The 23,230-nt window shown below is 40.7% G+C and overlaps 1 protein-coding gene across 1 annotated transcript in view; it reads left to right on the top strand.

Moving 5' to 3' along the window:
• Positions 1 to 1,353: 1,353 nt before the first annotated feature.
• SOBP (sine oculis binding protein homolog) overlaps positions 1,354 to 23,230 on the top strand; it is a 164,636-nt gene continuing 142,759 nt past the window's right edge. Inside the window, exons 1-3 of the mRNA XM_021670506.2 lie at positions 1,354 to 1,511; positions 14,454 to 14,592; positions 17,022 to 17,207. Coding sequence (XP_021526181.2) covers positions 1,416 to 1,511; positions 14,454 to 14,592; positions 17,022 to 17,207 — 421 coding nt within the window. The 5' untranslated portion in view covers positions 1,354 to 1,415. The remainder of the gene's footprint in view (positions 1,512 to 14,453; positions 14,593 to 17,021; positions 17,208 to 23,230) is intronic.

Below are 23,230 nucleotides of genomic sequence, written 5' to 3'. Positions count from 1 at the left end.
CCCACTCAACTCAACCTTTTTGGCAAAACCCCGGGCACCCGGATAAGGGGGCAGGCGGGGTCATGCGTAAAGCTTTTACTTTGTAGCAGGGCTTAATAATGAGAGAGAGAGAAAGAGAGAAGGAACAAGAGGAAAAAGAAATCAAGGGGCTGAAGGCCGAGATGTCCTACTTCTAAGTGGTTCTTTGAGAGGCAAAAGCTTCCTTGCCAGCGCAGTCCGAGGCAGCGCCGCGTGGGGGACCGGCCGGGCCGGGCCAGGGAACCTCTCCAAGGGGTCTCCAGTCTCCGCGCACTCTGCGGTGGCCCCCGGAGGGGGACACTCTATCTTGGCAGCTGAATAGGGGGAAGCGCGTCGGGGCTGCGGTTTCCTTCCCCCGAGACTCCAGCGCTGCACCCCCGAGGCGGCAGGCTCAGTCAGCCCTCCCCGGGGGCCGGCAGCCCTCTCGCCAGGCGACCTCAGGTCCCGCGCCCTCCCACCGCCCAACCTCCTCCCTTCACCCCCATTCATTTTTCCTTAGCGGCTCCTAGGACCGGCTCAAAAACCAACTCCACACGCGACCAAGCCCACTTCGCGGAGCTGAGGAGCAGGGCTGGGGTCGGAGCGGGCGACGGCGCCCCTGGCGCGTGGCGGGGATGTGGTGGCCGCGGGGGGCGCCGCGTCCCGCCTGTGCCCGCCGCGGATGAACAGGCGGCCGCGAGCAGCCCCCGGAGCCGCGCAGCATCCGCGTATCCAGTGACGGTGGAAGCCACGCCCGCTCGAGAGCCGGGGGGCTGTCCTCGCCCCCCCCACCTTTCCCCTCCCTCCGGCCCCCTCCCGGCCGCGCTCCCTCCCCTCCTCCCGCGCCGGCCCCCGGCCCGCCTCCGGCTCGGCTCGCGGGAGGCGCTGGGCGCCGGGGCTGGCGCGCTCTCCCGGGCTCACACACAGCCGCGCACGCACGCCCGGGGCCGCTCTGCGCGCCGGCCCTTGCTCCCCGCGCCCATGCGGACGGACAGAGCGACGGAAGATGGCTGACGACTCCACGGGGCCCCGAGGATGCGGCCCGGCGGCGGCGGCGGCGGCGGCGGGAGCGGCAGCGGCAGCGAAGGCGGCAGGGGCAGCGGCAGCAGCGGCGGCGTTGGCTGCGGCGGCGGCGGCGGCGGCGGCAGCAGGAGCCGAAGCGGCGGCGGCGGCATCCCCGAGACTCCCCGAGCTACCCTTCCCCGTGACAGACACTGACGTCCTCCGCCGCTAGAAGAGACCCCGCTTCTCGGCGCCCGCCCGCCCTCCCCCTCGCGGCCCGGCCCGGCCCCGCCAGCACCGCTACCTCCGCCAGCCTCGCCACCATCAGCACCACCTCCACCGCCGCCGCCGCCGCCACCACCACCGCCGGCGGCGGCAGCAGCCATTTCATCTCCACAGAAACCAGACACAAAAACATGGCAGAAATGGAGAAAGAAGGGAGACCTCCGGAAAATAAACGGAGCAGGAAGCCGGCTCACCCAGTGAAAAGGGAGATCAATGAGGAGATGAAGGTATTTTTGGACCTCGGGGGCCGGGGAGACCGAGCTCTTTCTTGCGCCCGCTCCCCGTGGGCCGTGGTATGGATCTGGGGGGTACCGGGGCGCGCTTGTCAGTTTCTGTAGGATGCCCAGAACGGCTCCGCTGCTCCTCCAGGTGTAAAGCAGAGGCCAACTCGAGGGCTGCATCCCCGAAATTTGCCAACCTCAGATTTGATGAGTGGGTACCACATACTATTTAACCTTACGAACCCCAGGTTGGCACGGGCGCGTTTCGGGGCAAGGGCGCCGGGGGCCCGAGCGGCGGTGGACAGGGGAAGAGGCTTTCCAGTGAACAGTGCAGTTTCTTCCCCCTTTTTGGGAATCATCCTCCGGGTCCCTCCAAAGTTAGGAGCCGCCTGGCCGGGGCACCCCGGGGAGAGCTCTATTCCACCCCTCTCCCTCAGCTCACCCTCCTGCTCCTCAATCCTGCTTCCCCTAACCAACCAGCTGCGACGGCGTGAACAGCCTGTCAGTGCCCGGCGATCTGCGGCCCGTGAGGCACGGGTCTGGGCACGGTCCTGACCGCTCGCCTCGCCCGCCCCCGCCTGCTCCTCTCCACTGGCAGCCTCCGTCACTTCTCAGTGAAGCAGACCCCGGCCAACCCCGCTGGAGGACAGCTGTCTGAGGGGCGGCCTTCGCGGGGCGCCTGCCCATTGTTCGCAAAGGCCGGCCCGGAGTCCTCTCAGCGAGGCCGGGCTCCCCGCCAGGCCAGCGGTGCCCCAGAGGTGGTGAGCGCAGCAGCCTGTCGCTCCAGCTGTTCGCGTTAGAGTGATTGCACAAGAGCACTGCTCAGCTCCGGACCCCCTCGTCGCCCCCCACCCCCTTATTTTCCATGAAGTTGCGGCTTTTGCCTGGGCGAGGGTTTTATTCTGTGTTGATTTCACGAGTCTCTATTCATTTAAAACAATTATTTATTTTTTCTGCAAGCTATCAAAAAGTAGCAGGTTTGCATTTTGCGGTCTTCTTGGTGTTTCCCATCTTCTACATGAAATCCTTAATGCTACCAGGTGGCTTAATACTACTACTTGGCCAGTTTTGGTTCAGTTTGTATTTAAAAGACAAACTGAATGAATATAATAAGCAAGTAAATCAAATTTATTGCGCTTTGAGGCTTTCTTCATTAGAACAAGCATTTTCTATCATAGTCTATGCTTAGGAGGGGACACATGGATTTACATCCTGTCTGTATGTGTATGTAGGTGCATATGCTTAGCTTTACTTTCCTCTCGGAAATGTCAATAGTCATCTAAATATCAGAATTAGGGATTTTATTACTGGATAAGGAACTGAGTACCTGGAAGCATGAGGTGATGCATGAGTCCAACGGAGAGTTGAGGAAGATTTGCCATGGAAATCAATGCCGTTTCTTATGATGGAAACCACCATTGATTCCAGTGATAGACAATTTTTTGTTTTTGTTTTTGTTTTGTTTTTTGACCAGTAGAAGTTGTTGTCTTTTGATGGAAACAGAATTCAAACAGTCCATTCTTCCTCACTTACCCTTCCCTCCTGTCTGGCATTTCCAGATTACTTTTGCATTTCATTTTAGGTTGGGGTTGGGGAAAGAGAAGTGAGGTGAAAGCCACTAGGAAATCGCAACGAGCTCTGGCCCTTTAAAACGCTGCCTAATGTGATCTATATGGATGGCAGCTTTTAAGTTTCATAGGTTCTAGAATTACAAATTAGCTAATTTTAATCAAAACATGTGAAATGTTATCCTGGCTGGATATAAAGGCTGACTGTGCTCGATGCTTGGGGCTCGCGTTGTTGATTTTGGCTGCAGGCGCACTCCGTGGTTTGGGAGATAGTTGTCCTTCTACAGTATAACAGATGTTTGTCTGAACTGGTGAGGAAGAAACAAAAACAACATTGTGTGAAGGGGAAAAATTACACAATTTTTAGCCGATGCTGCAGGACTAAGTATGGAATTAACCTTGGTGCGCAGAATTTCCTCTTTTTAAAATGTTATTTTTCTTCCAAATCACCACCTACTATTTGAAGTTTTAATCCTCATCCTTTCAATCCAGAGTAGCATTAAATAAGAAGTTTTATGCAGCAAATAACTCAATTATCTGTAGAATCAGTATTTTCTCTCTGCTTTGGACCAACGTAAAATACCCCTGACCAAAATTTTTAGTCATATTCATGTATACCATGCCAGAGAGTCCAGTGGAATTGTTTAATAGGCATTCTTCTAATATAATAACACCAAAAGTCCTCACTTAAAAAGTGGTTTCTCAGAATCAAAAGGTAGAAGTGTTATTTTGAACTCCTTAATATATTTGTTTTTAATATGAATAATCACATCAACAAAACCTCTCCCCACACATCATGATACTAGTACCCCTCTAGCTCCCTGAACCTAAGTGTAGAGTAACATAACAAGTTGGTTGCCCTGTATATAAATGTGTGTAACAAAACGTCACCAAGAACACAATGTGGCCTTGTGCAGCTTCATATCGGTGCCGCTGGAGCTGCCTGGCTGTGTTTGCCTTCATCTAAACGGCTTTCATCTGGACCAGTGTAAACTAAGCCCTGGTAAGTAATCACTGCCCAGCAGAAAGAAAGGAATGTATACAGCTAGCGTGGCCTAAGCTGTAAAAACGGAAACCTGAACCCCCACCTCGGATCACATATCAAGGCTTGAAGGTAGGGGAAATGAAAGGGGGAAAGAGGAGAGAGCAAATGGAAAAGTCAGCCTGGGAAGTGGAGGATCAGGAGGAGGCCCCCCTTAGGGAGATTTGGCTCAGGGATTAGGGAATTTTATCGTGGTGTACAGTGACCTACTCAGGTTTCAACACTGGTTGGATTGAGTTGCTTCTCTGTGAGCTGAAAGAAAAAGGACTGGTGTGTATGTGATTTTTTTTCCCCTCTTCGGGTAATAGAAAGGACATTGGTACAAGTGTCTATTTTAAGTACGGCAAATGCAGGGCAATGAGAATGAGCAACAAAATTGCCTCATCACAGAGACTTCCTTCAAGATTTCCTAATTGAGATAGTCACATATTTATTTTAAAATGGCCGGAGAAGACACACTGGCTGAGGTTTAGCTGACACCAGTAATGGCATTGGAGAGTGTCTTCATGTGGCTGAGAGCTAATGCTGGTTGCTGTTTCACTAGATCAGATATTGAGTTACATTTTCCTTATCACTGGTTTAATGTACATGGCAGTTGTAACAAATTTAAATTTGATACAATATAATTTTGTGTGTGAAAAGTACATGACTTGGCATAGCTTGCTTATAGTGTACTCCCTGAAAATATCTTCAAGTAGAAATGTTTGTCTCACTATGACCTTTACAGTGTTTCTTTATCTTTCCTTTTCTTCTTCCCTGATCCTGATTTTTCCTGATTAAAAAGACTGATTGTATTAATGTACTTACAATTAGTATGCCTTATTTAATTAGTGGCTAGTAGGCGGAATTTTAAAAAATCAGACAGTGATGCAGTGTGTATATGTTTCTAAAGTGAATATTGTGATTGTGTCTAATGTAATATGTCTCAGATATACCATTAGCTCACATGTATCGTAATAAATGAATGTCAGGAGGGAATTCTGACATATGGGAAGGTTAATTGGTTTCAGGAGTTCATCTAGAACATAGTAGATATAATATAAAAACTAACTTCTACTAGTGGATGTGTAAGTGTAAATGTATGTGTAAGGTAAATATTATTGCACTTAAGGTTATGTATTTTGTGCACATGGATCTTTTGTGATCAGTTGCTACCAAACAATAATACAACTCAAAATATCCAAACTATGAGTAGAGATTATGAGTCCAGTTTTTGTCTTTCAAAACTCTTTGACAAAATCAGCATGATTAGATCAGTCTGTGCTGGAAACTTTCCTAAACAAACCATAATTAATGCATTTAAAATGTTTGACTGCTTTATCAATTGCTAAACTACAGGAGAATCTGTGTAAAATATCAGAGATGCTTCTTTGCTGCAGAAGTTTTCTATCTATAAATATTCTCAGTAAGTAATTTGTACCTAAAATTACACTTCAGTCCTGATGCCTACAATTTGAGTCAGGCACATCTGTAAGAGTTTAGTAGTAAACTTACCACAAGATTTTCTAGTTTGTTTTCTGATGGTTTCGATTTGGCATTAAAAATAACCTGTGTCAATTGCATAGACAATAAAGCAAGTTGCAGAGTTGAGCTGGTGAGATAAATAGCTTGATTTTAAAAGAGAGAGAGAGAGAGAGAGAAATCAGAGCATGGATTGGAAAAGTCAGTGTGTTTAAGTTTGAAATTGGTTCATTATTAAAACAGGTATATTTTAAGTTTTGCTGTTGAAACTCAATCCTGGTGTCAGAAGCAGTAAGTCTCAGGAACTTAGAAAGTGGGCTTAGGACCCCAGATCCCACTGTGGCATTCACAAATTATGTTACACTCCCCTTCTCTGAGCAGCAGCCTCAGGTGTGCCACGTGGCAGGGATGGGTTCTAGTGTTAGTGGGGACATAGCCCTGGCCTCCTGGGAGCAGGTATAAGATGTTCCTGAGCCTTCAGCCTTGCCTCACTTGTCCCGCCAAAGGCTCCAGGCTAACCATAAAAGACAGTCCTACGAGAGCTTAGAGGGCTACGTATTATGCTCTGTTTAAACCAGGGGTTTTCTGGGAAGAGTATCTTTCTCTATCCATGAACTGGTGTGATGTACAGTAGAGTGTCATTCTTTAAACTTACTTATACAACTCGTAGGTTCCAGAGACGAGGAAATGGAAAGGAACCACTCCACTTCCTCTCGAATCTGAAATAAACATTTGAACTAGAAGAAAATGAGTCTGACAGACTCATTCCCTTCTGCGTTTCCTGCCTCTGTGCTTGCCAAGCACTGCTCTGAGGAGCCAAGCCCTACTCTCCTTGTGTGAAAGACAGACTTATAGAAACCAAGAGGTAACAGAATTTTTGAAGGAAAGTCAAAAACAGGGCCTCAGAAAAGGGCAAATATTAGCAAGCACAGTGGCTCTCTAAAAGGGAGAGTTCTAGGAAATGATAGTCTGTTAGGATAACCAAACTTTTTGTATCTTTATATAAAATTCCCTTTTATTTACTGAGTCTTTATACTTAACAAAATTATTAGAAGTAGTAGAAGGTATGTCATCAAAATCCCTAAAGTCTAAAACTTCCTCTTGTGGAATGGGAATTCAGCCACACTTGTACTCTCAAGCTAATAAGATTATTGCATATGTTCCTAAAGGAAAGGGGATATTACAGGGTAGAAGAGAAAAAAAAAAGCATGGAAGACTTTGTTTTTGATAGTGCCAATTGAAACATGTAAACAGACATGAAAGCATGTGATGAGTGAGATTTGCTGAATGTATATTTTAGGATCTGTAGACCGATGGGTGTTAATATCTCTTATGTAACCAAAGGCCCGTGGAACTCTGTACTGCATTAAGGCCAATGGCTTTGGCACAGAGAGGAAAACAATGTAACAAGTCTTGGTGATTTTTTAAGGCAGTTCTGCAGCTGTGAAAGGACACAGCTGCACACAGCTGTACACCTGCCATGCCTGCCACAGAGTTAGCAGTGAGGGCTGGTATTCACAATTTCACAGCATTTGTTTGACCTTTTTAGGACATTTGATGTCCTGGCAGCAGATTAAAATGTGGGGACATGATTGCTCTGTATCACAATGACACAATAAAACACCATACATTTTATATGCAGAACCACATGATTTTGGTTTCATCTGCCAATTATATAGCCATCCAATATAGGATATATCAGTAAGAGAATAAGACTTTCTTTTCCAACCTGTTCCAGACCAGAGTTGGGTATTAGTGTTAATGATGTGTCCTCTGCATGAAAATCATTGTGTTGTGGCCAAGAACAATTCTGTAAAATGAACCAAATGGAGCATAGGAACCATCTTCAAAGAATTCCAAGCTTGAAAGCTGTAGTTCAGGTAAAAACAGCAGGGTTCAGTGTATAAAGTCTGCACTAAGAGTGGGGATCTGGTCACCCTTACTATTTCCTGCATGTTGATGACCCTCTAGTGGATCATCTGTGGGGATGATAGTATAGTTAGGCTCATCCTAACTATACCATTGGATCCAGTAGGATCATGAATGAGGTAGTACTTTGTAATCTGCAAAGGGCTCTTCAGATATTTCTTTTGCACTATTTAAATTTTACGTCATGACGTTTTTCTTGGCAGAACCATAACATAAAACTGATCCACTGGGTCTGTGTTAAGAGAGACAGCTCAGACTCAGCCCTGAGCCAGGCCTGAGAGTAGAGCTAGAAACTGACTTCTAACCATCAATTCCTGCTTCACTCTGGAACTTGAACAAGGCTTCTGCCTGTCTTCTGGAGATTACCTTTCTTTATCTCTGTTAATGAGTCCAATGATGCTTAATAGATTCCTACCCCAGAAGTAAGTCAGAACATATGGAGATGGAAAGGGAAATAAAATGTTTTCCAAAAATAACCATCATTCTACTACTATTCATAACCTTAATTAGCAGTGATACTAGCATTTTTCCCCCCCATGCTTTATAAATTGTTCAGAATTGGGAGTTTCCTTTTCCTCTCAAAGTGTTTCTCATGTCTCCACTTTCTTGGATAATGTGTGTCAGGATGTTTCGAAGTGAAGTAATATAACCGATGAATCCTCTTTATTGTCATTGGGACTATGACTGTAACTGATGTAGTTGTCTGTGAGTGAGACTATGTGTTAATTTTTAATTAAAACTAGTTTTTTATTTTTATGAAAATAATAAATAGACATAACAAAAATAGTAGAGTAGGCAATAGAAATAAACAAAAAGAAAAACAAAGTCTGTAATTATCCCACCCAGACACGATTACCGTCAACATTTTGATATATGTCTTTTCATGCCCTTTCTATGTGTAATATATAGTTTTTATATTAAAAAAAAAACCAAAAATGATCTCATACTGTACTAATCTTCCTTTTAAAACTTAATATACTGTTAATAGCGTTCCATGGCAATACAATTTATCTATATATTTTAGTGGCAAAATAGTATTCCTTTATATGCCCAAACTATAATTTATTTAACTAGATTCCTATTGTTTGGCATTTAGTTTGTTTCTAAGAAAACAACACTGAGATAAACAGTCTTGAAACATGCATATTTCCATAGTTGTTTTCCTAGGATAGTTTCAACAGTCCCTAGAAATAAAATTGTTAAGTCAAAGGGCATGTAAAATTTTAAGGCTTTTAATGCATAGAGTCAAATTACTCTTTTAAAAAGTTGTAGCCATTTAAATTCCCAATAGTAGGAGAGTGCCTACTAACACTACGTAATATAATTTTTACGCTTTCACATATTTATTTTTAAAATCAGATTTTCCTGAATTTTATTTGATCTGTAATTATGCATTTAAATAAATATTTGTTACTGGATTAAGTGCTAAGCATTGTGTTAGGTGAGGCATAAAATGAAATTAAATGTTCCTGCCCTGAAGTAACTTACACTGTATTTGGAATAGATGACATATTTTGCTAGAACTGGGACTTGGAATGAAAATGGGAATTATGTTTATTGGGAGTGAAAGGGCATGACTTGTCCCTCATTGGGTGAGTGATTGGGGGCTCTTTGAATACTTCCTGCTTTCTTGGGTAGAATATAAATTTGAAAACACATTGACATTAAGTTATGCAAGACCTGATGTGAAAAAAAGTAGTATCTATGTTTAAAAATCTACTTGGTGTTTTCAAAATAAATAAAATCACCAGTTCTTTTTGAAGAATTTAAAGTACTTGTGTTTCAGAGGTATTTTTAGAATTTGTAATTACTGCTATTTTCAAAGTGTTTTGAAGTCAACTCTTTATTATTTACCTGGTGAAATGTTCAATCAAAAATTGCATAGTGTCTTTCACAGCTCCTCAGAAAGAAAAAAAAATCACGTAGGTTGAACTTCGACATTTGTACAGTACTTCCAGTTGAATAAGGAAGGGGTTTAATGAATATCCTCGCAGTTAAGATCCAACAAAAATTATTTTGCTGGTATAGGAAGAACTCAGGAGGAGTGAAGAAATAGTAAAATTTCCTTTCCACCTATCTTTCTGTGATCTTCTTTTGTTTTCGTTTTAATTCTCAGAAGAGATCATGCTTTCAGACTGAATGTTAGGATTGTCTTTTTTCCTTACGAACCCTGGAGGTGAGAGAGAATTGGAGAGGGAAGGAAAGAGGCAGGGAAATTAGGTATTAGAAGTACAAAGCAATTAGAGTCAGATGTGATATCAAAACATTGTAAAATGAGAGCTTCCATTTTAATTGTGAATCTTGAGCACCCTGTTAAGGAAAGTAGAGGTCAATGATCAAATCCTAAAGCAAGCAAAGTCTCAACATAAGTAGATATGCCCTGTTTAGAAACTCTTTATATATGATATTGGCATCCTCTTGTATGATTTCTTTGCAACTGTTTGATTGGTCCAGGAGGTAGCTTCTTTGGAATTGTGGACACATTGGGAAGTACAGAATTTATAATAGAAAGAGACCTGGCTTAAGAATTAGGAGATCTGTAGTTTAGTTTTGGCTTTTCTAGGAGATCTCTCATGCCGGTCTTTTACCTTCTTGATGCTCTAACTTTCTGTTGTAAAAAGAGGATGTCACATAGGTTCATCAGAATTTTATTGCGGAAATCAAATACCTAACACTTAGGGTTATTGAAAGGATCAAGAGAATTAAAAGATATAGAAACACTGTAAAGTGATATAAGAGTATTAGACATTATCATAATTACAGTGACCCATTTTCCAAACCCAAATTGGACCACATGGTTTGAGAGATGATTTCTGTGTCAATTCCAAGGGCAAGAAGCAGTCTGCACAATGTAGTTCAGATGCCAAAATATTGACATCTCTGGCACATTTTGATAATTTATGGGAGCAATGATAAAATATTTGAAGTAGTGACTTAGTAAAGTTCATGAGGTATGATCATTGTGATTATGAAATTTCTTTGCAAAAGGTATTTTATTTCTTATATAAGTAGAAGTTCATTGATTTTACAGAATCCTAAAACTGGGAGGGACTCTTAAGAGACTCTACCTCGGCCAGGCGCGGTGGCTCACGCCTGTAATCCCAGCACTTTGGGAGGCCGAGGTGGGTGGATCACGAGGTCAAGAGATCGAGACCATCCTGGTCAACATGGTGAAACCCCATCTCTACTAAAAATACAAAAAATTAGCTGGGCACGGTGGCACGTGCCTGTAATCCCAGCTACTCAGGAGGCTGAGGCAGGAGAATTGCCTGAACCTGGGAGGCGGAGGTTGCGGTGAGCCGAGATTGCGCCATTGCACTCCAGCCTGGGTAACAAGAGCGAAACTCTGTCTCAAAAAAAAAAAAAAAAAAAGAGACTCTACTTCATTTTTTGCCCTAGGTCTCCAGGAGAAATGCTGGGTAAAGATTTTGGGGGAGGCAAATTTTATAACCTGCCTTAATTCAGTAGCTTGTTTTATTACTGAACATCCTTATCTCAAAAATCTCTCTGTATTTTAACTACTATTATTTTTCATACATTTATATGAAAATTAGGAAATGAATAAGCTTTTTAATAGGAAATTCATTTTTAAGTGATAATAATACAAAAAAAAATTCTCTGCTAAAAAGACTTGAAAACCTTTATAGGCCATAAACATTAAATTTATTTATCTTAGAATATATTATGTTTCTTCAGGCACAGTGGCTCACACCTGTAATCCTAGCACTTTGGGAAGCCAAGGCAGGTGGACCACTTGAGGTCAGGAGTTTAGACCAGCCTGGCCAACATTGTGAACCTGTCTTTACAAAAAATAGAAAAATTAGCTAGGTGTGGTGGCTTATACTCCCAACTACTTGGGAGGCCGAGGCAGGAAGATCATTTGAGCCCAGAAGGTGGAGGTTACAGTGAGCTGAGATCACACCACTGCACTTCAGCTTGGCCTACAGAATGAGACCCTGTCTAAAAAAAAAAAGAAACAAAAAAATATATATTATGTTTCTTGGATGATAACATTAAAAATTTATTTCATTTACTTTGGTTTAGCACCATAATGAACTCATATGACATCTAGCATCAAACTTCACCTTGAAATTTAAAAATTTATTGATTCCTTGGAGTCCTTTGGCTTCTTCATACAATAGTGTATGTGACAGAAGTAATAGTCATTTTTGTAGCTATACTACAAAAAACTTTGGTGTTCATTTTCTCTCTTTCATCTTGCTCCTCCTTTCAAGAAAGCTTTGAGATTTATAACTTGAAGTTTTATAAACCTTTTGTTTTCTACTTTTGCAGCCATATATCAAAACATTAAGATGTTTATTTTTATTTTCCATGACAAGAAAGGGAACATTTTAGAGTTTATTTACCCTGACATTTATAGTAACTTGAAAATTGTGGAATAGATCAAGTTCATATTGATTGTTCCATGAAATCTCTGACTTTTCAGCACAAACCATACACTAAACTGAGGCAGTTATGATATCCAATATCATAACTGAATTTGGTGTTAATATTCCAGCTGAGGTTTCAGTTTTTACCCAAATGTCTAAAACTTCTGGATCCCATCCCTGGAACTGGTTCTGAAAGGCTGAATGGATCTGCAGCTGGACTAAAACAAATCTATATCCTTGGCTAAGGGGTTGCCCTATGAATTATGTATTTGTAGCCTTCGTGTGACTTCAGAGGTTAGACAGAAACAGAAGAAAGTGGCACTCATAGATGACCGGTCTATAAAACTTGATATAATCACTGGGATATATGCCAAAGATATTCTGTCTTGGCACGGTTTTCTTAGAGATTGAGGCAAATGGCACACAGACCAATAGGATGGCTTGCATTTGGCTTTTAATGCTGTTGAGAATGATTATTATTATTATTTTTAATCAAAAGTATAAGCCTCATCCTTGGAGATTGCTGCTGCCAGACCACTGATAGAAGACCTCTATTTGTGTGCCTAGGGATTGTCATTCTGAAGTCAGGCTCTCAGCTCAGTGAAAGAAATTAGGTGTTAGGGGAGACTGATGCTTCATTAAAGGGATCTCTTTTGATTGAGTGGGGCAGTGTTCAACCGAGTCCTCCTCAGTGGTATTCCTAAAGTTGCTGAGCTTATTATTCATATCGATCATATCTTTGTGCATTCATGAAAAGAATGTCTATTTAATGTGTACATGACCAGCCATCAGAGAGAATAAATGCCTCACTAAAGCTTGATATGACTGACTGTTGGCCTTGCGGTTGGTAACACTGAATCAATATGGCTAGTTTTTTCTTAATGGTTGATGCACTATACCATCACAGATTGATCCAGTTGGAGTTCAGAGCTTAAGTGGGTACTAAAGCAAAAAATCTAGCACCCTGTGGGTAGTTTGAAATGCCAGGTTTGCTTTTGTGGAGTCAGTAGTGTAATGTCTTTTATTTTTTATGCAATCCCTGCTGAAATTTAAAGTCATGAAATTCAAGAAATCATGGTACTCACACATTGAGACTGTACACACTCTGGCTTAGCCTTGGTGCTTCGTTTCAGGTATATAAATTATACATCGCAGTGTAATTCAGAAATGACAGCTTCTAAGAAGAATAATAAAATATTCTTTGAACCACAAAGAAGGTTAGAATATATAGTTTTTCTAGCTCAGCTTAGGAGGTTCATGGTTCCCTGCCAGACAGGAATGTTTAAGGCACACACAAGCATTGAGATCATTAACACATAGAGTCTTACATCTTGTTTCCAGATACAGGAATTGATAAGGTAATAAGATATCGTCACTTTAGTATAAAATATTACATCTATCCAACTATACTTATTATTTTCAAAGTTTGATATCCATAATAACAACAATGGTAATACTATCTTATATTTATGTATTGATTTATAGTAAGTTCCTAAAATGTTTTCATACATTATCCCAAATTCGGGCTAGCTAGTAACTTTAAAGTTATTTAGTACTTTTATGTTACTTGTCAGAAGACAATCATAGTGACCTTTGATTTTATGGAGAAAGAACCTGTCACTAATGAAATTTATAAAGCAACTTATGCATTGATTTTATTTTTATATTTTATTTTTTATTTTTGAGATGGAGTCTTGTTCTTGCCCAGGCTGGAGGGCAGTGGCATGATCTCTGTTTACTGCAACCTCCGCCTCCCAGGTTCAAGCGATTCTCCTGCTTCAGCCTTCTGAGTAGCTGGGTTTAAAAGCGTGAGCCACAGCCCCCAGCTAATTTTTGTATAATTTTTAGTAGAGATGGGGTTTCACCATGTTGCCTAGGCTGGTCTTGAACTCTTGACCTCAAGTGATCCACTGACTTTGGCCTTCCAAAGTGCTGGGATTATAGGCGTGAGCCACTGCGCCCAGCCTGATTTTTAAAAAATTCTTGCAGAAAGAAAAAAATGAAAAAAAAAGACCCTTGTAACTTAGTGTAACCTAGGTTTTGGGATGGTATTGTTAACAGTTGTGCAATTTTTCTTTGTTGAAATTTGGCTTTATCTGAGATGAGAGTTATGTTAAGAAAACAACACCTAAATCAGAAAGCAATTTTCATTTAAATTGCTCTGAACCACAAAAGGCTGTTTTCATTTTCAAAATCTTTTCTTAGCTGTTTTTGTGATTTACCTTTCAATATTTTTGTATTGGTGTTGGATATAGGCTTTATAGATAATATGCTAATATGACTTCCTATTCATAGGCAAAACTAACAAATATAGTACCTTTTTTGTCTTATTATTTTTAAATTACAAATACCTGAAGCCCTGTCATAATTGAATGCATCATCCTAAGTTTTAAAAACATTATCATTTTTGAACATGATTTGAAAAATGTACACCACTCTGGGGAAGTGAGGCAGGGCAGCAAATAAGTGGGGTAGAACAAGCAGAATTCAATTTATGAATTCTTTTCAAGTAGTTATTGATTATAGAAATAAGTAGTAGCCTATGCTTTTCTTTCAGAACTTTGCAGAAAACACCATGAATGAACTCCTTGGCTGGTATGGCTATGATAAGGTTGAATTAAAAGATGGTGAAGATATTGAATTCAGGAGCTACCCTACAGATGGGGAGAGCCGGCAGCACATTTCTGTTCTCAAAGGTAATGACATTTAATGTCCTTTTGTTCATGCAAAGAAGGATTAACTATCTCAACCTGCCAGAATTGAGTTGCTTTGGGACTCGTTTTGTTGATTATGCCAATGGTTGATTTAAACATACATCCCCAGTAGTGCTTTCTCATAAGCAGAATTCTGCAGAATATAAAAGAACAACATAAAACAAAAATAGACACAGCTTAATCTCCTCCCAGCAATGGGAGAACTAGACAAGGGCTAGCGACCTAAGTGCTATGGTCCTGCATACAGATAAAAAGAAAGGGACAGTGTTTGCTAACTTCTTCTAGTTTCCTGATCCCTTTGATAGATCCTCAATTGTTGGGGACTGGGGCTTTCTGTTAAGTGAAATGTTAGGTTTAGATGTTCAGGCTGCTAGAGAGATTCACTGTTGGTTTGGTAATCCCCCTTCCTTTTTTCCAGTGGGAAATCTAAATGGAAGTACTATTTTTGTTTTGTTTGACATTTTCATTCTTTCCCTGCCCCCACACACTTGAATAGGGTAAAAAGAGGAGTAAGAAAGTAATAGTAGGTGATTAGAGACTATATTATTCTTTAAGAATTTTTTAATCAAAGCCCAGCGAAAGAGTGAAAGTTACAGAGGCTTGGCAGAACTGAATTAACACTGATTTTACCAGTGGGTAGCAATGCCAGATATCTCATGGGGGAAGTCTGTATGAATACTGAATTTATGAACCTAAATTTGGAATGAGAGCTTGTTTGCCAAAGAAAAGAGAAGTATGTGAAGAAGCAACTCATTTAGGGAACTTTAATAAAATATGGGTAAAACAAATTGTACATAATCACTGGCAATTCTATGAGTATTTGCGTTGCATTCAAAATCTATTGGCATAAACTACCTGTTCAAACATTTTATTTCCAGTCTTTAAGATAGAACTTTACCTTCGTATATGCCAAGCAAGGAAATGTAATTGAGCTGTCCTGCAGGCAAGTGGAATTGAATGTACATGACAAATTTTATGTTAAGCTTACTATGAAATTGTACACATCACGTTACAGAGATAGTATCATCAATTTCACTATAAATGAAAAATGCAAGTCATGAGTTTGTGTTCAATAAACTAATAGCTCATATAATACTTGGCCCAGGTAATAATCTTTGCTTTTGGGGAACATAGGAAGTGCCAGGATATGCTACTAGAAGGAAAAAATTGTTTTCTATGGTTGAGGTTTTTGTTCATTTATTTTTTTTAAGTGATTCACATGCAAGGATAAAACACACAAAGCTCATGTCATTGTAAGTTTAAAAAATTTTTGTTTTTGTTATTTTTTAATGGATATTATCAGCACCTTGTAAAGCATCAGTTTTCTTCCCTGCTTCTTTCTCATTGCTTCATTTGATTATATTATGATATGAGTTTGTAATACAGTGGTACCTAGTTACAATTCTGGAGGGCACGTTTTAGGATTTCCCCTGGTAGCCAGAGAGCTATGTTTGCTGTATGTCACATTGTACATGGAAAAGGTTAATTACCTCTCAATTTTCTTTTCTTTCTTCCTCTTTTTTTCTTGAGGCAGAGTCTTGTTCTGTCACTTAGGCTGGAGTACAGTGGCATGATCTTAGCTCACTGCAACCTCCGGCTCCTGGGTTCAAGCAATTTTCATGCCTCAGCCTCCCAAGTAGCTGGGATTACAGACGTGTGCCACCATGCCTGGCTGAATTTTGTATTTTTAGTAGAGATGAGGTCTCACCATGTTGGCCAGTCTGGTTTCGAACTCCTGGCCTCAACTGATCTGCCTGCCTTGACTTCCCAAACTGCTGGGATTACAGACATGAGTCACTGCACCTGGCCACCTCTCAGTTTTTTGTTTGTTTTTTTTTGAGACAGAGTCTTGTTCCGTTACCCAGGCTGGAGTGCAGTGGCATGATCTCAGCTCACTACAACCTCTGCCTCCCAGGTTCAAGGGATTCTCCTGCCTCAGCCTCCCAAGTAGCTGGGACTACAGGCACATGCCACCATGCCTGGCTAATTTTTGAATTTTTAATAGAGATGGGCTTTCACCATGTTGGGCAGGCTGGTTTTGAATTCCTGACCTCAGGCAATCCACCAGCCTTGGCCTCCCAAAGTGCTGGGATTACAGGAGTGAGCCACCATACCCAACCACCACCTCTCAGTTTTCTGTGGAATTATACAGTGCTAAAATTCATCACCATGATTCAACTGGAATATTAGCTATCATAGTGGAGCAAATTATAAAGGAGCCCATTGGAAATTTATGGTAACCAGACTAAAACGTTCCAGGATGAACTGTGGAGTTCTAGTACATTGTTTGAAGATTTACAAGGAGAAATGTGTTTGGTTCATGGCCATTTTACTTGAGAAAATAAGGAAAAATTTAAGTTTACTGCATTAGGTTCTTTTGTCATATTGAATATGATTTTTTTCTTTTACAGAAAATTCTTTGCCAAAACCAAAATTACATGAGGACAGTGTTATTTCACCATACAATATAAGCACAGGCTATTCAGGGCTTGCCACTGGAAATGGACTCAGTGACTCACCTGCAGGGTCAAAGGATCATGGCAATGTGCCCATTATTGTACCTTTAATTCCACCACCTTTCATAAAGCCACCAGCAGGTAAGACACTACTGGGGTTTTCAGTGATAACAATTCATAGAAAATTGTTGTAACTATCTTGTGAATAATTATTAAATACTCAAGTTAACTTTGGTAAAGACTGTTTTAGGGACCTTATAGGTAAGAAATGTTAATGCAGGCATTACTTAGAGTATTACTGCTATATTAGGAAAATTTCCCTACTGACTACTACTTAGGCTATAAACTTTCAACTGACAATAAACCTTTTCTACCACTGACTACAAAACAAAGTTATTTTTTTTCTCTGAAGTTACCTGTTTAAAATTAGAAAAAAAAGATAAAATATTTTTTAAAAATAAGATATAGACAATGACTGTTTAGTAATAAAAAAAAGTAACCATGGTTGAACTGGGTGGTGTGTAAGGAGGGCCAGGGCTCCTCTGGGGTTTTCTGAGGAAAGGGATAGTTTTGTAAATGGGCGTGTGGCAGGCTTGTTCTTCAACATGCCTTCCTCTAAATCCGTTCGAGAAACCATCTAGATCAAGCTTGTCCAACTTGTGGCCCAACACAAATTTGTAAACTTTCTTAAAACATTATGAGATTTTTTTTGAGATTTAATTTTTTTTTTTTTTCCAAGACAGAGTTTCCCTCTTGTCGCCCAGGCTGGAATGCAGTGGCGCTATCTTGGCTCACTGCAACCTCCACCTCCTGGGTTCAAGTGATTCTCCTGCATCAGCCTCACCAGTAGCTGGGATTACAGGCGGTCACCACCTCACCTGGCTGATTTTTGTATTTTTAGTAGAGATGGGGTTTCACCATGTTGGCCAGGATGGTCTTGAACTCTGGATCTCCGGTGATCCACCTGCCTTGGCCTCCTAAAGTGCTGGGATTACAGGTGTGAGCCACCGTGCATGGCCTTAAAAAAATTTTTTTAAACCCATCAGCTATCGTTAATTTTAGTGTATTTTATGTGAGGCCCAAGACAAGATAATTCTTCCATTGTGGCCCAGGGAAGCCCAAAGATTGGACATGCCTGAAGATTACGTATCTTCTCCACACAGAATTCTTTCTAATTCCTGGAAAGCTCTCTTTGAGAGCTTTTTTTAAAAAAAATTCTTCTTTTTCTTCTTCTTCTTTTTTTTTTTTAATGGTGATCTTTCACTTGTGTGAAAATGTAATTCGTTCTTTTATATTTCCAGAAAATTAGATCCAGTGTATTAGATCTAGATGGCAGTGGGCTGAGCATTATATGATATTGCAAGTTGGTCTACAGGTATATTTCACAAAAAGAAAGAAGTTAACTAATATTGTATCTGGCTTGCTGTAAAATGTTGGAATTATGCTAGAATGTTTAAGTGTAATGCTGGTTATTTTTCTGTATGTTGGACTGAACAATGATAAATACTGAGTTTCAACAGCAGTACTTATGATAACATACTAAAGCTAATGCTTGTATTTTTATTAGGGAAGATAGGTGTTTGGTTATGCTTCCATAAACAGTGAAGAAATTTGTAGATACAAGTTCCTGGGCTTATGTTATAGACACATTTACACTGTATTCTAAGTGTTACTCATATTTTCCTTCATGGTTATGGTTACATTCTTTTGCTTGGCCTGCTACATTTTAGCAGTAAAAATGTCCTTTCAGCCAGGCACGGTGGCTCACGCCTGTAATCCCAGCACTTTGGGAGGCTGAAGTGGGTGGATCATTTGAGGTCAGGAGTTCGAGACCAGCCTGGCCAACGTGGAGAAACCCTGTCTCTACTACAACTACAGAAATTATCCAGGCATGATGGAGGGCACCTGTAATCCCAGCTACTCGGGAGGCTGAGGCAGGAGAATTGCTTGAACCTGGGAGGCAGAGGCTGCAGTAAGCTGAGATCACACCACTGCACTCCAGCTTGGGTGACAGAGTAAGATTCTGTCTCAAAAAGAAAAAGAAAAAAAAATGTCCTTTCATACTAAGGTCCTTAGTTATGTCGTTAAAATCCATTTACCTGTCAAAATCACTTGTAATTGTGTTTGTCTACTAATTACTAATATAATTGGTATATCATATAAAGTTTGCCTAATTAATTCCCCTCTTCTCCTTTGGTTGATTGTTTTGTGATACAGAGGGGTTCACATTTATCTCCCAAGGACCAAAGACATATTTTATATAGGCCAACTGGGAAAAAAAAAATGGTAACTAATTTTGTAAATGTACAGTTTATGTGTGAATATATGCCCAGCAGCTTAGGACAGGGGAGATGATGATGAGGTATCAATAAGGCAGTATGAGTAAGTGATAAGTACATGGGGTTCAGATTCAGACAGACTGGGTTCAAATCTAGGCTTTGTCATGTACCAGCTCTATGAACGCAGACAAGTTACATAAGCTCCCTTCCCTTCAGTATTCTCATCTGTAAAATGGGGATCCCACCCCTGCCTCATGGGGTTGTTGTGGAGATGAGATAAGAAAATATATGTAAAGCCCTTAGCATAGTGCCTGCCACACAAAAGTCACTTCAGTAAACACCAGACCTTTTTTCTTTTTTTCTGCCCTTTTTCTGCCCTAGAGTTATCATGCACATAAATTGTGCATAAAAAGGTGTGCATCCAAATGCACATTGGTCTCTAAGATTTATTTGAGCAAAGCAAACAGCTTTAAAAATTAGCATAGCTGAGGCTAACATAAGTTTGGCATGCCAAAAAACCTGCCCTGGAGTTTCCTGCTGAGCTAGCCACGTGGAATTCAAGTACACAGCTCCTATTTAACTCTAATTCCACATCAGATCAGGAAATAAATATGCGAAGGAATAGAGGCCAAAAATTGAGCCTTGGAAGTCTTAGATGTAGGAACTCTGAGGAATTAGAAGCCAGAGTAACTGAACACCAGTGGTTTTACTGGTTTTATGCTGTCTTCCATGGAATTCCAAGGCGCTCATCTGTTGAAAATAAAATGTAGGGAAGGACATGTTTAATTTTCTGTCTTTGCTCTCAACTTTGACTCTGTCCTACTCAAGGGTTCTATATGACAAGACAAAGATACAAAAAGGTTCTCTGCTTTTAAGGAACTTATTCTCATAGTTACCAAGCAGAAACTTATAGGAATGTTGAATTTTGATTTAGTCATACTATCTAGGGTAGTGGTCAGCAAACCTTTTCTGTAAAGGGCCAGATAGTATTTTAGACTCTTTAGACCCTACTGTCTGTATTACAACTACAGAGCTCTTCTGTTGTAGCAGAAAGACAGCCATAAATAATACATAAACAAATGGGTGTGGCTGGGTTCCAATAAAACTTTATTTACAAAAAAGACAGTGGGCGGGGTTTGGCCCAGGGGCATAATCTGCTGCTTGTGCTAGGGTAAGATTAGCCAAAATCTCATGATAACAGGAAGGTGAATAGAGTTTCAAAGAGTCAGACTGTGGACTTTGCCAAAGTGCACTATGTAATATTTCAAGAAAGAAAGAACAATAAGGGCAGGAAAATAGTGAGTTGTCAGGGTATTTGGTGAGCTCTGATACAATATTTGTTGAATAAATGAATGAATGACTGATACTCAAATATTAGTGCACATATGTAAGCATTTCACTGAGAAAATACTAGTTTTTGTCTGGATTAGCCCCAGCCTGTTTGACCTTGACTGCAGCTTTCTTGATAGTGAAATGAAGATTACATTACTCTTAATTATCCATGTCTAAAGCCAACAGATTATCCCCAAACTTCCATCTAGTGAGTCAAAACTTTTATCAGAGTTGGGATTCAAGGTAATTGAGTTGAGGTATGCTCACTGTCAATTTTCTAGCTGTGTGTAGGTTAATGCGGCATTCCTGTGGGGAAACAAATAAAGGGTACAGTGGCTAGAAGCAAAAGGTCCCTTGATAATCAGCCCTTGAATAATTTAGAGTTGACCATATAATGCAAGTTCAGCTCTCACAATAGAGAAGATGAGGATCATATGTATGCTTTGGATTCCTGTGTTAGTGTTCAAATTATTCCTATCCCATTGTAAACTGGCTATGTGAAAATGCTAATAATAATACTTTTTATTTTATTAAATTTTTTACAGTTTATGAAATTCATTCACATTGATCATTTTATTTAATTTGGTCTTTATATAACTCTGGGAAATAGCATGTTAGATTTTAAATTTAAAGAACTGAAGTTCAAATAGATTAAATGGCTTTTTCAAGGTCCCATGTCTTTTAAGTACTTGAGCCAAGACTGGTATTAAGGTCTTCTGACTTCTAATCCAAAATTCTTTTTAATATAAATTGCCTTTTAGCATATTTCTGCAAAATTTCTCTAGCTTGTATCAGAATAATAATGCATACCAATATACTACTTCCGGATACCCCAATGAGAGGAGATAGAATCTCTTCCTGCAAAAAACTACCTTTTCAAGTCCACATTTTTTGGGAGACTCGATGAGTTCTTCCTTAACCCTGAGAATCTGTGGTTCTATAAACGTGGATGGCCCAGTAGGGGTAAAATCCCTTTACAGTTCTTGCCATTATGAGGCGAGTTGCTTCTCTGTGGGGGTACCAGAGGGCTCCATCCGGTCAGGCACTGTTTCCCAAGCATGTGTTTCGTGTGCTGGGGCAGGCTTACCACTGGATCTCATCCATATCTTGGCAGCCAGTGGGCCCAGTGGAATACTCGTGATTGGGAACATGGTGATACCACATTCACTTGGATCTCCACTTTCCTTTCTCACAGCTGCATACAGAATTGTGGGTGTAGCTTACTTCTGGGCCTGGAGACCTGCTCTGCTGGCCCTGTCCTCCCTTTTCTCTGGAGAAGGGGAGTTCCTGTGTCTTGGCAATTACCACAGCATTGACCCTGCTCTGGCCACACATGTGTGCATTCATCTTTCGTGGCTGTGCTGCCTTTCCCACCTCAGAGACAGCCTCTGGCCCTTGGTGTATGGTTTGTGACATCACAAGCATTACTATGGTAACAGACATGTTATAAACACAGGATAATAGCCTTGCTTTTGCTTTCTCCCTGCCCCGCCCCCATGCAGTGAAGGGAATCACCATGATCCTTAAATAATAATCACAGACTTTTCTGCAGACTGTAGAAAATGAACAGAATAAGGTTGCCATATAGGAAAACCATGAAGAAAACTGTTATAAGAATATTTGAAAATAATGAAAGTATTGACCAACACTTTATTTTTATGCAAGCATGTCTTTATTCTTTCAGTTTGAACAAATCTGAAAACCTCCTTCTTTGCTAATTTAAAAAATCACATCATGAACATAATCTGAAGTGGAAAAAAATATATCAGCAAGAATTTTGAAAGATAACTCAGGTTAATTAAACTGTAACCTTCCTGTAATTCATCTCATGTTAGAGACTTTAGCACGGGTTCAACCCTTTGAGACTTCATTCAAAGGTGATCATGCCTGTAAAGGGCTTTGGCACAGATTGTAAGAACTGTGCTGTAGTGAGTCTTCTTTAAGATATTTGGCCTTCTCTGATTTAAATTGAGCATTAAATTTGGTCCACTCCAAGTTTGATAATTGAGGTAAAGCACTCAGAAGGGATTTTGAATACAAATCTTTGACAAAGGCCTTATAATAGTCTTGACTGCTTCACAAGTGTAATAGCCCTTGGCTGCATTGACTGGCCATCAGTTTTCTGCAGTGATAGGGCAGGTTTGGGTCTTCTACCTTGTCGACTTCTGGTCAAAGTAGCCAGGGTAGACTCTGGCCCAGCTGAGACTCAGAACATTTTCCCCCCGGTCTTGAATTTGCTCCATGCCAACATTTTGCTCCCAAGAATTAAAAAAAAAAAAAAATTGTAAAACTATTAGTGTGATTATTTTTGTTCACAAGAAAAGATGAAATGAAGCAACTTTTTCTAGTGAGAGCTTTCCTGCTGCAGAAAACACCGTGTACCTAGGAAACCACATTTTAGATCTGAGTCTTTTGACAGGTTTTCCCAGAGGCTTACAACTTGCCTAGTCCAAGTCCAGAATCCCTATAAATCTCTGAATACTTTAAAATAAAATGAAATGTGAAAAAAAAGGAGGGAATATACTTCTCTTTATGCATTTATATGGCAGTCTT

This window comes from Aotus nancymaae, unplaced genomic scaffold (genome assembly GCF_030222135.1).
Source record: "Aotus nancymaae isolate 86718 unplaced genomic scaffold, 86718_ANA_hifiasm-v0.15.2.pri h1tg000040l, whole genome shotgun sequence".
Lineage (NCBI taxonomy): Eukaryota > Metazoa > Chordata > Mammalia > Primates > Aotidae > Aotus > Aotus nancymaae.
The sequence above is the reverse complement of the archived record's forward strand: the minus strand, read 5'-3'. Positions and strand labels throughout refer to the sequence as shown.